The 17,139-nt window shown below is 39.4% G+C and overlaps 1 protein-coding gene across 2 annotated transcripts in view; it reads left to right on the top strand.

Annotated features, from left to right (window-relative positions):
• ADAMTS3 (ADAM metallopeptidase with thrombospondin type 1 motif 3) overlaps positions 1-17,139 on the top strand; it is a 294,220-nt gene that overhangs the window by 224,553 nt on the left and 52,528 nt on the right. For both annotated transcript variants that reach the window (XM_027769729.1, XM_006142907.3), the window contains exon 6: positions 15,706-15,789. In XM_027769729.1, the coding sequence (XP_027625530.1) occupies positions 15,706-15,789 (84 nt within the window). The remainder of the gene's footprint in view (positions 1-15,705; positions 15,790-17,139) is intronic.

The following is a 17,139-nucleotide window of genomic DNA, read 5'->3' as shown; positions in this document are numbered from 1 at the left end:
AGGTAAAGAGAAATAGCACTTCCCAAAGAGGACTTGTCACATCATAATCTTTTGTTCCTCCAATTTTTTATCTTGTGATCCTGGGCATGTACGCACGCACCCACGCTGCTGGGACCCAGACTCACAACCTGGGTAGACATGTGGGATCCAGCTTCTTGCACATGACACTTAACTGTTGTACTACAGGGCCAGCCCTTTTAAGTGTATGATTTAATAAAGTTTTATTAAAAAAACATATTTTTGTTTCAGCATAGCTGTCTTTTAGATACCTGCAGAGTTTACAGCAAGCAAATTGAGTGTTACCTACCTGTCCTTCCCTTTCTCAGTAAATGGCTTTTCTGGACACACTGTCGCACAACTCAGAAACATTTATTTATTACAGAAATGTTACCCTCCACCCCCCCGCCCGAATTGCATTTACTAGAGGAAATGAAGTCTGTAAATAAATATGTAAAATGCAAATTAGAAGATATTAATTGCTGTAAAAGAAGTATGGAAGAAGAATATGAGAAATGTCTTTGAAGGAGGGGAATGAAGGACATGAGGAATATGTATGCTTTAATTTGTCCATAAGTGTTTGGTACAAGTTACATCTTTGGATACAATCATACCAGCTTAGTTTTGGGGACCAATAAAGAGTTATACATGAGGCCAGCAGATGGTGTGGAGGTTAAGGCATCTGGATCCCACATGGCTTGCTGCACTGTTCTAGTCCCATACCCACAAGCTTAAAAAACACTCCAGGTGTGTGTATGTGCCCACGACCCAAAGTAGAGAACAGAGGAGAAGAAACTGTGGTGTGACCATCCTCCCAGGGGATAATTTCTCACTTTCCCACTCTTTGTCTCTCTCCAGTGAGCACACAGTCCTATAGCAACATTAAAAAAATAAATAAATAAAAATAAAAAGTTATGCATAGAAACAGTAGATATATTTGTGCTAAATTATGGTAGATTTTTTTTTTTGTCAGTGTTGGGATTTTTCAAAAACTCATTTTACTTCATTGTAATTACTCGGTTACAATTCCAAATTCGAAGTACATTCACAGAATCACTGCAGTGTAACAAATGATTCCTGCTTTCCCTATCTCCCTATAGTTAATACAATCAGTTTAATTAAAATTACTAGCCTTTTAAATCACCATAGCACAAGCAAAATAAGAACATATTATTTGGTCAACACAGAAGTCCTAATATCAAGATTAATGATGAACTCTTTGAAAGTGTTCACTTTTTAGATCGAGATTCAAAAGTAAGAGTTAACATTAATTAGGGATGAGACTTACACTACTCACGTTTTAGAGCTTGCTTTGTGCCTGGTATGGTTTTCACTCACTATTTTTATATATATAAAAGGTCATTCACATAAATACTTTACATGAATTATTCAATATTTTCCAACCGTAAAATGTGTTCCCTTTCGTCCCAGTTTACAAATGAGGAGATAGGGATTTAAAGAGGTAAAGTGACTCTCCCAGGGCCAGTAAGTGGTAATCAGGACTTTAGTCTAGATGCATCTGTTTATGGCCTTTCTTCCCTAAGTATTACTGCTGCTCATTACAAACAGAGGCATTTTTTTTCTATAGGGCACATGTACTTGCTGGAGAGAAAGGGAAAGTGAGAAATCGCCTCCCTGCAATATCACACCATAGTCCTTTCTCCTCCATTTTCCTCTTGGGATATTCTTGATGTCTTTTCTTTACCTGCTTCTATGTCTTGTTATGCTATACAGGTCAGTGAAATAAAAATTTAGTTATTGCCTAATTGAATCAAACTAGCTATGTAGTAATCTAGTTTGATTCTGAGGAGGGGGCCAGCAGGTGGTGTGGTGGCTAAGGTGCTGGGCTCCCCATTGGCCAACTGTGGTTCACGTCCCAGATATGGCAGCTGGAAACTCATACCAGATACATGTGTGTGCCTGCCCCAAATCCCAGGAGGAGAACAGAGAAGATGGGGTTGCAGTGTGGCCATCTCCCCGTGGGGTGATTTCTTACTTTCCTTCTCACCATCTCTTTGTCTATGGTAACACATGCTCCCTATGACCAAAAAAAAAAAAAAAGGAAAGAAAGAAAATTCTAAGGAGGATGAGACAGTTGTATGGCTCTTCAGAGGTCAGGTGGTTTTCTCTCAAAGTGCCAGACATCCCGTCAGCAGCACTCTGCTGTCTGTGGCAGGTGGCAGATATGCTTGTCCTTTGCTAAGATCTATGAAGTCATTTTCTCGATCCTTAGTGCCCATTGAAAATGTCAGTTTCTGCAGAGAATTGATTTTATGCCATAATCTCAGGATTTACCAATTGAAAAAAACAGTTCATTTAAAAGAAGCCTTCTAGTACAAAATAAACACACAGCAACGTTCTTGTACTTCTAAGAATCATAAATAATGAAGAGAGAATCCATTAGTGCTTTTGTACATTGAAATTGACTGCCTATGATGGGCAGTAAACTAATTATAGTATAGATGTGTTATCTGGGCATGGCAGGCTCCCCTACCTAATATTTTTTAAAAGAAAACAAACTCCACAGAAGTGATCTGGTGCTTATCAAGTATTAATAGACTTATTTAAGAGTTAGCAAATATGCGTGGTTACTGGTTATATAACAACAATTAAATTGATACGTTGTTTTTGATTTCTTAAATAACGTTTCTGAAAGCATTCAATCTGCCTGACACACTTATCTGGGATGTATATGTGTTCAGGCAACCTAAGCAATTCATGTATCACTTTGTTATTTTGGATCATTGTCTGCAATTCATTTCTTACATGTGACTAATGTCAATTCTCTAGACATTTATTCACCTAACTCAGATAGCCTCCAGAGACCAAGTCCTGCTAGATTTGTGGGAGACAAAAATTAATTAAACTTACCTCCTTTCTACCACTAACTAATTCTAAAGTATAAAATAGAAAAACAAATAAGTAATAAAATATGACAGCATCTTCAAAAACTCAACCATAAAGTATTATGTCAATGTAAACTGGAAAAGAGGAGTGTGGTTTGGTACATTCAGCCAGTAGCTGGTGAAGTCTTTATTTTTTCTTTTAAAGAATTATTTTATTTAACTTATTTATTTACTTATTTTAATTTGACCAGAGAGGGACAGAGAGAGAGAGAGAGTGAGAGACAGTGAGCAAGAGAGAGAGAGAGAGAGAGAGAGAGAGAGAGAGAGGGAAAGTGAGAAAGCAAGCTGCCAGGTCCAGGACTTGAACTGTGTCAATGTAAACTGGAAAAGAGGAGTGTGGTTTGGTACATTCAGCCAGTAGCTGGTGAAGTCTTTATTTTTTCTTTTAAAGAATTATTTTATTTAACTTATTTATTTACTTATTTTAATTTGACCAGAGAGGGACAGAGAGAGAGAGAGAGTGAGAGACAGTGAGCAAGAGAGAGAGAGAGAGAGAGAGAGAGAGAGAGAGGGAAAGTGAGAAAGCAAGCTGCCAGGTCCAGGACTTGAACTGTGGTTGGCCATGTGGGAGTCCAGTGCCCTTCACCACCATGCCACCTACCAGTCCACTGGTGAAGTCTTAACAGAGCATGTGTCATTTTTGTGAAATTGCAAGAAACAAATTGTCATTTTCTTGCCAGAAAAAGGGAACATGGGTCTTAGAAGATGGAAAATGGCTCGTAAAAAGATACGAAAAGTGTTAGTGCATGGTGCCTTTGCACCACTCTAGGTTTGTGTTCATGGTACAGTGGAAGGGTACTGATTACAGATAAGGACACTGGACAGAGACACTGGGGCTAATTTTATAAATTATATATGCCCACCTAAGGAGCTTGAATTTCATGTTTTTATTGAGGAATTTTAAAGACAATTAGTGACTTGATCAGTCTGTGTTTTAGAAAGAGAATTTTGGATACATTAGAGTGACTTAGAGAAGAGAGTCCATTAGACACTGATATGTGGACATGGACACATGTATTTAAGTGCCAGACCCAGGTTATGAACCAGAGTTCTGTGAAGCTTTGAACTTCCTTCATTCAGCAAACTGTCCCTCGAACACACTGGGTTACTGACACAGATCGTAGTGAGCACAGTGCGTTCATCCACCCCTTACATGATGTACACACCTGCCATAGATATCTTGAACCTGTCATTCTAGAGGGGAGTCCATCCCACATGCACTGTGGGTTAAATTAACATAATATCGTACACAGTATTGCCTAAGAGGACCCTTTGATTTTTGTTTGTTTTAGTAAGTTAGTTAATTTGTTTATTTGTTTATTCATTTATTCACTCATTCATTCATTCCATGGCTGAGAGAGACGGCACTCCCTATAGTTTCTTGCTGCTGCGATCTACCCCTAGCTTTCGCTAGCCTTGACCATGAGCACAGGTGTGCTTGGCATACTTTTGTCTTGACACAACCCTGAGCCTTCCAAAGCATCGCATTTTACTGCCTTGCCACCATCAGGCCCTCTGGGTCCCTTTGATTTTACTGGAGCATCTGAGTTTTCTCTTCCCTTTTCCACTTTGGCTCTGTAGTCCCAAATTCCCTTCCTAAAAGTCATCCTTTCTTCCTTCTTACGCCACACATATGCAGCTGATGTAATCCTTCCCTGGTTTACTCCAGCCTTTATTTTTCACAGGGTCCTAGAACAGGAAAGGCTTTCAGCTTGCTGAGGGCCCCATCTTTGTCATCCTCATAGGAAGGGAGTCATCCTACCTGGGCTTTGGTGTAGGAGTCCCTTGTTAGGAAGGCCAGAAAGGTGTAGGGCCTCACATCTGGCTGCCTCTTCTTGGTCCTCCCAAAGCTCCTTCCAGACTTTAATGAGGAAAAGCACAATGAACATAAAAGGACAGACTTTATTGAAAACAAATATCTGACCCTTAAAATTTTCTCTTCTGGAGAGCTACTGAAATGAGCCCAAGTTGCCCAAATACAAACATTTGCAATTTTTTTTTCCTCATTGCCAGAGGGTGCATGCACTCTCCAGAGGGACAGAAGGACACAGAGGGGAAGAGAGAAAGCATCCCTCAATGGGGGATAGTCATACTGCAATCCCTTTTCCTCCATTTCTCCGTCCTGTCAGGATTTTGAGCATGCCATGCATGAACATGCAGTGTGGTTTTTGAGCTTCTGGGATGGAGTCTTGAGCCACAGTTGACGAGGTGGGATCCAGTCCTCTTAATAACTAGGACAGAGCTGGTCCTGCAAGAGTTTTAATAGGATATGCAGCAGTCTGAGAGTTAGATTGAAAGTAAGCTGCTGAATGTGGTGCCGGACAGGTTTGGGAGGTGACTGTAGGACTTGATAACCAGGTGACTTTGATACTTAAGGATGAAGAAGGGATGAAGGGTAGATTAGTCTTTAATTATGATAGGATATTGCGGCCAGTAGGTGGTGTAATGCTTATATCACTGTACTCCTGCATGGCCAACCACAGTTCAAGTCCCAGACTGGCAGGCTTGAAACTCATGTAGGGCCCATGTCCATGTGTGTCTAAAATCCTAAGAGGAGAATGGAAGATAAGGGATTGTGGTGTGGCCATCCACCCTGGAGGGTGATTTCTCACTTTCTGTCTCTGTTTCTCTGATGAGAACATGTGCCCTATAGCAAAAATCTCTTTCTCTCTCTCAAAAAAACCAGAAAACAAAAAACAACAAAAAAAATCTATTCTAATAAGAAGAGAATAGGTTTAGGAAAAGGTAGGTGTTTAGGTATAATTCTAAGTAGAGAGATACCTTTTACTAGAATTAGAAGGCTCTGGAGTATGAGAGAGATGAATCAGTTTTGAATATCTGAACATTTGGAATTTATCTGGGTTTCAGTTGAAGAAACAGCAGTGAATGAAATATTGCAGGGAAAGCATGTGAGAAGAGAAGGGGGTTGAAAAACACCTGAGAAACACTGACGTTTATGGACTAGAGAGAGAAGGAGAAGCTCATATTGCTGAAGAAACAGGATTGGGTCTTTGGAGATCATAGTGGTAAACTGAACCACATGTTGCAAACCATTATAGGTGGATTATTTTTGCATGAAGGCAAAGTTGACCAAAGTTAGTAAAAAAGGGAGAGATTGAATGAGGGGACAGAGAGTAGATTCTTTTTGAAAGCAAATGTCTTTACAGAAGTGGGAAGGAACTTTTGAAGAAAGTAGGCTCTGTGCTTCCATGATGACAGGAGAGAAAAAGACAGGCAAGACAACTGTGAAGACAACAGGTATTGGCATCACATAGACTTCTTTGAATTTTGGCCCCACTAGTCATTTGGGAAAAGTAGTGTATAACTGTTCAGGGTCTCAGTCTCTTTATAGAGCAGTGATAAGGACATCTCCCTCATAGAGTTTTGAACTTCCTAATATATGTGGAGCTTTTGCACTTGTTCTTCCATTTTTCTAGGTTGTTCTTTCCCCAAATAACCAAACATATCCTCCCTGTCCCTGGGTGTCTCATCCCTGACTACCCAGTCTCTTATTCTGCCTCTCTACCTCCGTCACTCACTCAGATTCATTTTCTTCATAGAACCCATTTTTATCCAAAATGACCTTGTCTGTTTGTTGTTAAGTATTTATTTTTCCGTCCTTACAGCTATTTCCTATTTGAATATATGCTTAATGAGAACAGAGGCTGAAACTCATTAACTATTCAGTTCTCCAGTCCAAGAACTTTTGGGTCCCTAGCAACTACTCCGTAGCTTTTGATGAGTAATAATAAACAGTAGCTAGTATGAGTATGAGATTGGACGTGAGAGAAGACGACTTGGCAGGTTGGGAGACAGGTACTACTCTGGGTAAAAGGAATATGGAACACAGGTCTAGACATGCAAGAAGTACTTGTGACAGAGTAATATTTTTTTCTCAGCCCATTTTCAGAATTCTTTTATGGACAGCCAGAATCACCTAGGCTAACTTATCAATACTTGTTTATCTTCAGTTACCTAGAAGTCTCTAAGTAAAATCATTCATATGTACATGCTGGGTTTTTTTTGCTGCTATGTGAATAATAACAATATGACTACTAATTATTTTTGCATTGGCAAGAACCCAAAGCTACTCTGTTAAGCACTCTATGTATATGAGTTCATTCATTCTTTTCGGTATTCCAGTGAGGACAGTAGTGTAATTATCTTATTTTACAGAGGAATAAATTTAGGTACAATGGAATAACGTCCCCACAGTCCTCTCACTAAGATCAGACCCAGGCAGTCAACAGCAGAGCTTATGCTCTTAACCACTAGGCAATACTGCCTCTCAAGACCTAATCCAACATCTGAAAGAGAAATGAATGTCGTGTTGTTGAAGCCAGACAAAGCTGTTCATCAGCTAGTCAGACAAAGCAGGTCAGATTGTTCTGCCAGGGAAATGTCCTGGGAGAAATTGTCCTGTCCGGGAACAAACCTGGAAGGAATTTTCCTTTCAAGGAAAGGAGTTCTTGATTTGATTTTACCTTTCTTCCCCCCTACATCATTGGCAACTCTTCCAATTTAAGGTCATCTGAAAATTGAATTAATGTTCTGTTTACCCCTTCTTTCAGGTAATTTAATAAAGATTCTGGGCTCAATCCTGAACACCTCATAGAAAATCTACCCATGGGCTAATGGGTTGGCTCACATGGTGAAAAGATACTCAGTTTTGCACAGATGGCCTTTGATGGGCACTATGTGGTGTCAAATATGTGACTTAGAGTGTTTCGGCTTCATGCTTTTCTTACAACTCAAAATGCTGCTTAGATATGGCACCCTATTTTTCCTATTTATGTTTTCCACTGAGCAGCTCTATTTCCTCTTTATTTTTCCTCAATATTTTTTCAAAATACCAATAAGTTGACTATCAAGAAATCTTGACTCATGTTAAATTCAGAGTCTAACTCCTCATTTCCTTAAAATTGATATGAAGATTATGAAAAGAAAGTGAATTTAAGTTTTCCTTTTCAATATATTTCTACATTTTATATATGTGTGTGTGTCTATATACACACAGACACACACACGCATATATACACATACACACATATATGCATATATGTTTGTTTTTTCTTTTGGGATAGAGGGCACATGTGCTTGCTGGTAAGCTGGAAGTAAGAGTCACCCTCCCAAGGAGGATGGCCATGCCACTATTCCTTCTCTTCTATCCTTTTCTTGGGATTTGGGGCTCATAGATTTTCAATTCACTGAGTCCAAGACTTGAACTATAGAGCCAGCTATGTAAGATTCAACACCTTAACCTCCATGCCATCTGTTGGTCCTCTATGCTATATTCTTAAACTCAGAGATAGTAACTCACTATTAATTATTTTTTTCTTTTTCTTTTCTTTTTTTTTGAGAGGTTTTTGCTATAGGGCATGTGTGTTCACCAGACAGACAGAGAGAGACGGAGAGACAGAAAGCAGGAAATCGCCCCCCAGGGGGGATGGCCACGCCGCAATCCCTTCTCTTCCATTCTCCTCTTGGGCTCTTGGGCACGCACACACACGCACCCGGCGTGAGTTGAAGCCACCGGGTCCAGGACTCGAACCGCGGTCGACTACGTGGGAGTCCAGCGACATAGCCATTACGCTAACTGCTGGTCCCTTTTTTTTTTTGGAGAGGTTTTCGCTATAGGGCGCGTGCACTCGCCAGACAGACAGAGAGAGACGGAGAGACAGAAAGCAGGAAATCGCCCCCCAGGGGGGATGGCCACGCCGCAATCCCTTCTCTTCCATTCTCCTCTTGGGCTCTTGGGCACGCACACACACGCACCCGGCGTGAGTTGAAGCCACCGGGTCCAGGACTCGAACCGCGGTCGACTACGTGGGAGTCCAGCGACATAGCCATTACACTAACTGCTGGTTCCCTGGACGAATGTTATTTAAGGCCATTCTGACAGACTGAAATTGTTCATTCACAGTATGATATGCTGTTGATTCTTTGTATATATCATTTATTAAGTGTTAAATATAGCCAGATCATAAAGTTTTCTCTATGCCTCTTATATAATGTTATAATCAGATGTTATTTACAAAAATCTAAGGATGTTTTTCAATATTTTATTTTAAGAGTAAAATGAGTAAGCATTCAAATCTTAGCATTTTCCTGTGATTATGTCTTCAAATTCTCATTTAATTTTAAATGAGTTTATATGTCAGTATAGGAAAAGGCAAACATACCAATTGGTGTAGAAAGTATATTCAGGTATATTCTACGGCTTATCTTTTACTTCCCTCTAAAACATTCATACTGCCATCTGCTGGACAGAACTTTTAGTATTTGAGGAAAAAAATTAGCAACTGATTTTATAAAAATAATTTTCTTGGTGATATATACTACATATTTTATTTGATTGAGATTTATTGGGTTTAACATAGAGGAATCTTTAAGTCCCTTTCAGAGAAATCTGTGATGGGGTATTTTTTCTCTTGATCTTGTTAGGTAGATTATGAAAATCCATCCACAAACCTTGAAAACATTTAGCATGGCTAGGTGGACGTGTCCTAAGGTACCATGCCCTTTGCGGACTGTAATTGCGAGCATCTTGCTTGATTTGAGCAACAGCCATGTAAAGTAGGCAGAGTGAGTGTGATTATATTTTGCCAGTGAGAAAATCAGGTTCAGAGAGGTTCTATGATCAATTGAAGGTCATTTGGTTTATCAGTGGCAAAGCTGGGACCACAATCCAAGACATGAGTATCTAACCCTGCAGTGCCATGTTTACTCAACTCTAGTGTCCTGTATGTCTCCAGGTAGATACAGATTGCATCCCAGGCATTGGTTAAAGCCTCGCAAATGTAAAGCAGCTATTAAGTATATTTTAAAAGTGAATAATGAGGGGACCAGCAGTTAGCGTAATGGCTATGTTGCTGGACTCCCATGTAGTCGACTGCGATTCGAATCCTGGACCCGGTGGCTTAAACTCACGCCGGGGTGCATGTGCGTGCATGCCCAAGATCTCGAGAGGAGACTGGAGGAGAAGGCATTGCGGTGTGGCCATCCCCACTGGGGGGGTGATTTCTTGCTTTCTGTCTCTCTGTCTCTCTCTTTCTGTCTGGCGAGCACACACGCCCAATAGCAAAAACCTCTCCAAAAAAAAAAAAAAAAGAATTATTTAAACAAAAAAAAAAGTCAATAATGTGTAGGAACCAAGTTTTTAGGCCTTGAAAATCAATTAGTAAGGGGTCAGTAAGTGGCATGGTGGTTAAGGCACTGGACTCCAACATGGCCAATCATAGTTCAAATCCTGAACCTGTTGGCTTGCAGTCTCACTTTCTATCTCTTTCTCTGTCTCTCTCTCTGGTGAGTGCATGTGCCTTATAGCAAGTTAAAAAAAATAAATAAAATAATTCTAAGAAAATCAGTGAAATCCTGTGCTTTGTATTTGGTGATTTTTCTACACTGAAAGAATGTGTTCTGTCATGTAAACCTATTATATTTGGTTCATTATTTTTTTGGAGAGATTTTTGCTATAGGATATATGGACTCACCAGAGAGCAGAAAACAAATCACCCCCCAGAGTAGATGGCCACGCCACAATCCCTTCTCCTGGGATCTTGGGCACACATGTGCATGTGCCCTGCATGTCTTTGAAGCCACCAGATCCAGGACTCAGACTGCAGTAAGCCATGTGGGAGTCCACTGACAGAACTAGTGCAGCATCTGCTGGCTTTATATTTGGTTATTTCTACCCATAATGACTTAGGTACACTCTGTGAGTTTCAAGTTTGTGTGCTGACTCAGATTTTGGTTACCACTAGAACATCCCATTATCTAATTAGCCTGATACTATAGTGACCTTCATTAAATAATACTTTTCTGGGCCAGCCAACCAGCATGGTGGTTAAGGCAGCTGGACTCCACATGATTGACTGTACTGTTTGAGTCCTGGACCCAGCTGTTGAAAAATACGCTGGGTGTCTGTGAGTACATGCCAAAAATCCCCAAAGGAGGAGACATGGAAGAGAAGAGATTGCAGCATGACCATGCCCCATGGGTGGTGCTTTCTCACGTTTTTTCTCTCTCACTCAGTGTTTCTTCTTTGTTGAGTGTGTGTGCCCTCTGGCAAAAATTATTTTTTTTAAAAAAAAAGCACAGCACTTTTCTTTTTGTGAATGGCAAATTAGATTTTTAAAACAGTGTCCTTTATCTATCATATAATGTAATAGTGTTCTTGGGAACAAGAATTTTATTCATTATAATTTTTTGGCACTGTATTGATTTTAAAATTCTAGTCTAAATGAATTTACTAATTTAGGATGATTATTTATGAAGTCTTCTTCAAAAGTTCAAAGAAAGTGCATATTATGAAAAACCATGCCTGGGATTCCAAATTCTTTGCACCAAATTTAAGTTATACTTCAGTTGCATTTTCCATGAACTTTTTGAGTTCCTCTTGGAAGCCTATTTTATACTAACTCAAGTATCACAAGTTGTTTGTTATTACTGCCTTTTCTTTGTTTTACAATTCTATAATTTTAAATATGTATTTTCTGTAACATGTATGTATATATTATAAATCTTACAGTATAGTTAACACTGCTTTTCTGCAATGATTCTAAGTACTTCCTACTCTCTATCACTCACTCCTCCAGAAATTAACACACTTTTCTTTGGAGAGGTTTTGGCTATAGGGCATGTATGTTCGCCAGAAAGAGAGATAGAAAGCAAGAAATCACCCTCAGCCCCGAGGGGTAATGGCCACGCCACAATCTCTTCTCCTCCATTCTCTTCTTGGGATATTGGGCACGCATGCACACACGCCTGGCGTGAGTTTAAGCCACCAGATACGGGACCCGAACCGCGGTGGACTACATGAGAGTCCAGCGACATAGCCATTACACCAACTGCTGATCCCGAAATTAATACACATTTTAAAAGTTTACTAATATATTTCCTCCATAAGAGTAAGAAACAGAGACAGAGAGACAGATAGACAAACACAACCTACAGCATCCTCTTACCACAATCCACCCCTAGCCTCTGCCAGCCCAGATCTTGGGTACAAATGCCCAGGATGTACAGGGAGTCCTCGGGACATGGACTTAGGATCCTCTCATGTCGATCCAGTATCACTGAGTATTGAGTTACCTATGAGCCACAGGCTGGTCCTTAATTCACTTACTACCTAACTATTGGGTCGTCGGAAATGTCATGACACATTTTTGCATAGAAAGCCAGAAAAATATGTCATGACTTTTCCAAAGACCCAATACATTTCTTAGGTTTAATTTAAAGATTTTCAGTTTTCTTTATTTTCTAGCATTGCTTTCAGCATTTTTGTTTTTTCTTTTAGTATCAAATGCTTTTTTATGTTTTGCCTGCATTAAACTAAGTGAATGTCGTAAGCTTATGTGCAAAGCCGTATTTCTAATTAGAAACAGCTGCCTTCCAAGAAGTCTCTTGGCATGTCCAGGTATCTCTGGATAAATGTGTTAGTGACAGGTCTGGCTTTGGACTTTCTACTTTTATTGGAACTATGATGATAGAAATTCAGTATACAATAGTTAATCCAGAAGAAGGGAGGGGGGCTTCATCTTCAATTAAGCAGTATGAGTTGCAGGGTAAGCTAAGAGAATCTGCCTAGGACCAAAAGGCCATAAGAAATCAGTTTTCTTTTTTCCCCCTAGCATTCAATTTTTCTTTGTATTAAGCTGAAATTCAATAATGTAAATGGTTTTTATTTTCTGTAGATACATTTCAGGTCATCAGAAAAATCATGATGTGTTTTTCTGTTTCTATGTAAAAATGCATTATGACTTTTCCAACAACGCAATAGAATAAACCAAACCCCTCTTCCATATGACAACTATTAAGCCTTTTCTCTAGCTTTTACTTTTTCTTTTTTCCTTCCCATGCTCTCATGCCCTTAAACACTCTTCCCTCCCTCTTGCTCAAAAAAATTTTTGAGCAATTTATTTGCTTGAGTTAACTCTTCTAATTCTTACCCCAACCCTACAATGGTAATTTTATTATGTCTATTCGATTAAGGCTCAGAAAGATGAAAATCTCACAAGTAATGAGGAGTTAAGCAGGATTTATCTGAGACAATTTCAGGAGTCCAGGCTTTTAAGCCCTGTGACTTCTCAACCTTCTTTATAATATACATATTCTGAGCTCTTTCTGTTCTTTACTTTTCTCCAAATAGATTTGTGTTTGAACAACTTTTATAAAAGAGTATAGAGTAATGAACTCAATATTTCTGGTGTTATCTAGCCTGCAGTGGGACAACTTGGGCATGGGCTACCTGTTGGCACACCTATGCAATTCGAGAGTGCAGTGCGTATTTCTTTGTTCTTACATCTTGGATTTTTCTGCACAGGTATTAAAATGGGTCTTACCATCCTGTGCATGTGTGTTTATGTATTTATACTTGTATGATACATAGACACATGCATCTTTTCACTTAAAAAGACTTTATCTTGGGACTAACAGTTGACAAAATGACTATGTCACTGGACTCCCATGCAGTCGACCACAGTTCGAGTCCCGGACCCGGTGCCTTAAACTCACACTGGGCTCGTGTGCTTGCATGCCCAAGATCACAAGAGGAGAATGGTGAAGAAGGGATTGTGGCATAGCCATCCCCCCTGGGGGAGTGATTTCTCGCTTTCTGTATCTCTGTCTCTGTCTTTCTGGCAAGTGCATGTGCCCTCTAGGAAAAAAAAAAAAAAAACTCTCCAAATAAAAAAGAGGAGTTTATCTTTTTTTGTTAAACTACATCTTATCATTTTGCATATATTATGATTTGTCAGCTCTTTTATCTCCATGTTCACTGTCCTGTCCTTTTCATGCCACCTACAAATTCACTGAGTAAGCATTAAGGCCTTGATGTTTTAAACACTTCAGTTGAGATTTCTGTTGTTGTTGGCCACTGTGACAAGTCAAAACTTTATTATTCATGAATTTCTTTCTTTAGAGCATTCTTTTATATCATTATTTTTTTGGGAGGGGCGGAGAGATTTTCACTATGGGGCGCGTGCGCTTGCCAGACAGACAGAGAGAGACATAGAGACAGAAAGCGAGAAATCACCCCTCAGGGGGGATGGTCATGCCGTAATCCCTTTTCCTCCATTCTCCTCTTGGGAACGCACGCACACGCGCCTGGCATGAGTTTTAAGCCACCGGGTCCAGGACGCGAACTGCGGTCGACTACATGGGAGTCCAGCGACATACCATTACACTAACTGCTGGTTCTCTGTTATATCATTCTTGAGTTGTATTTACTCTTTTATTTAAGCAATTATTTTATTTAACTTTATTTATTTATTTATTTTAAATTTGATCAGAGAGGGACCAAATGAGAGAGAGAGAACGAGTGAGTGAGTGAGCGAGAAAGCAAGCTGCCAGGTCTGGGACTCAAACCACAGTTGGCCATGTGGGAGTCCAGCATCTTAATCACCATGCCACCTGCTGGCCCCAAGGTGTATTTATTCTTAAATCCCCTCCTATGGGATTGTAAGCATTTTCTTTTTCCTTTTAAGTTTTAAATGTGCTATCATACTGTCTAAGCCTTCCAGATCTCCCATTGACTTGCACTCAGTTTTCTATCCCTCTTTTAGTTACTGCGATGTGCTATGTCCTTATTCTGAGGACAGTTAAGAACTTTGTAATTGAGCCAGATGATTCCACCTTTCTTGTTCTTTCAACCATTTGCCTAGCTGCTAAGCATTTTTTATTTGCACTGTTTTTGCACTAACTTAATCAGACGTAATTACAACCCACTTGAGATGCTTATTTGCTAGTAACTCCGTGTGTTTTTGCATGCCAGTTCATCTCTGCAGGCTTCATCTTCTTCATCTGTGCAAAATGAAATTAAACTCTGACCTGTAAGGTTACTATCATTTCAATATCTTTGATTTTATAATATAGCAAATCATTTTTTAAAAATTTCAGCTGAACTTTAGAAATTAAATAAAAAGCCGTGATTCCATTTTGTTCTTCTGAGCTGTAGCCAGGGATGACATTCATCTGATATTCATTTGTACACTCCTTAGTAATTTGAATATTGGACTTCTGTCCTGTAGGATGATTTTTTTTTCAAAGAGATTTTTACTATAGGGCATATGTGCTCCTGGGAGAAACAGAGAGACCAAAAGCAAGAAATTACCCACCCTGGGGGCATGACCATGCCTCAGTTCCTTCTCCTCCATTCTCCACTCATGATTTTGGGCAAGCAAGCACATGGACCTGGTGTGAGTTTTAAGCCCTGAATCCAGGACTCAAACTGCCATCAGCCACATGGGAGCCCAGTGCTCGAACCACTGTGCAACCTGCTGACTCCCAGCTGCTCCATTTTTGAGGGACCCTCGGAGGAACACCTGCTTACTGGCCCACAGAGAGACCACCAAAGCTCTTGTAGATAGACTCCTTCACCCAGACATAGCACTGCTATGACTACATGAGCACCCTAAAAGACAAATTCCTACTGTTTTTCTCCACCATTCACAAACCAGCAAAAAACTCACCAGCCACCCTCCTGTGGTTGTTTTAGATGAATGACATATATGAATTATATCACAAATGACTCTTTTTAGTACTACTGTAGTTTAATGAAGCTCTTCCTGAGCACCTCATCTATGTTCTTATTACTATGGAGTTTATAAAATCTGTAATTCCCACAAACCAGGATTGTTCCAAAGCTAAAGTGAATTATTTTACTTCAGTATTCTGTTGAAACTAAAATATTTTTAAGAAGTAATTCGACTGCACTACTTAATCAATGATCCCTTTAATGTCACATATCTTGTGAAATTATTGGCATTGCCTTTTTCTTAGCAATTTTCTATTTTGTTCTTAGGTGAATGAAATTTACCATGACGAGTCCCTTGGAGTACATATAAATGTGGTCCTGGTGCGCATGATAATGCTGGGTTATGCAAAGGTAAAATGCCTTAAAATACATGAACGATGACATTGGGGACTAGGTTAGTAATCAAAAGACTAAAACCACCAAAGTTCCAACTAATGTGTGTCTGACATAGAAGCTCGCCTCACCTCCATTGCTCTGAACTAAGAAAGGGTAACTGCCATAATGAGTGGTGATCTCCAAATTTAAGCAGATGGTCAATTATTTATTTTTTTTGCCAACCATCTATTTGCTTATTTACTCCTATCTAGTAGAGGTGGAGATTTATCTGGATTTCAGGAAACTCATGATGCATTTTTGTATAGAAAACACAGAAAAACACGTCATGACATTTCCAACAATCCAATAGTTACCCTGACTTTAGACACGCATATATGAATGAAAATGAATGGGAACCATTATAAGGAAGAAAAAAATGTTTAACCAATCATTATCCCCCAGTGAGTGATTCATTTGTTCATTCAAAATGTCTATATCGAATGCCTACTATGTGGCAAACACTTCCTCAGTGGATGGAACTCAGAAAGTTCCAAGTGAGGATAAAAGACAAAGAACTTTGTCTTCTCTTGATTTGTTAAAAACCATTTTACTTGTCCATTTCTCTACTTAAAAAATAAAGCTCACGGTGAATAGGTTCATTTAAAAGAACTTTAATCCTTTTAAAAACAAAAAGTGGCATCAAAATGCACACATAGGCCTTTCTTGTACTGTTGTTGAATTTAACTGGCTTTACCATGGTGCTGGATGTCTCCCAGTCCTTGGAAATAATGAAATGGGTAAGAAGACTTCTCCGTCTGAGGGAGAAAGATAGGGAAAGGGACCAACTTTGGCAATTTCCATGACGTTTAAAATTACATGATCCTCTTCCATAATTAATCCTCCTGATTATGAAATACTAATGAATTTGTACATCTAGGAGGAAAAATCCATGTGTTTGCATTTTGTTATAAGTTTCACATCCACTTATCATTTTCTAATGATAGGATGTAACGGTTCTTTAGTCACACGAACCTGACCTATTTGTGTTGCTCACGAGGAACGCCAGTGAGCCTTAACTGGAAACATTAACAGCCTTCAGTGAGTTGTTAAATTTTATCTGGAGAAATATGTGATCAGCATATAACAAATCAAGTTAATTTTATTAAGAATGTAAACATTGATGATAACGTTTGCTGAAATATAACAAAACTCTCAGCCTGTCAGCCAAATAGATTTAATTTGGGGTTCCAAGTTCAATTTCTCATCCCATCAGAACTGCTCAGGGAAGTGTGGCTCCTGGTTTTGTTTTTTTTTTTTTTTTTTTGGAGAGGTTTTTTGCTATAGGGCGTGTGCGCTCGCCAGACAGACAGAGAGAGACATAGAGAC

The sequence above is a fragment of the Tupaia chinensis genome, unplaced genomic scaffold, assembly GCF_000334495.1.
Source record: "Tupaia chinensis unplaced genomic scaffold, TupChi_1.0 Scaffold000086_1, whole genome shotgun sequence".
NCBI classification, from domain to species: Eukaryota; Metazoa; Chordata; class Mammalia; order Scandentia; family Tupaiidae; genus Tupaia; species Tupaia belangeri.
Note: the sequence above shows the minus strand (reverse complement) of the source record. Positions and strands in the feature narration are given on the sequence as shown.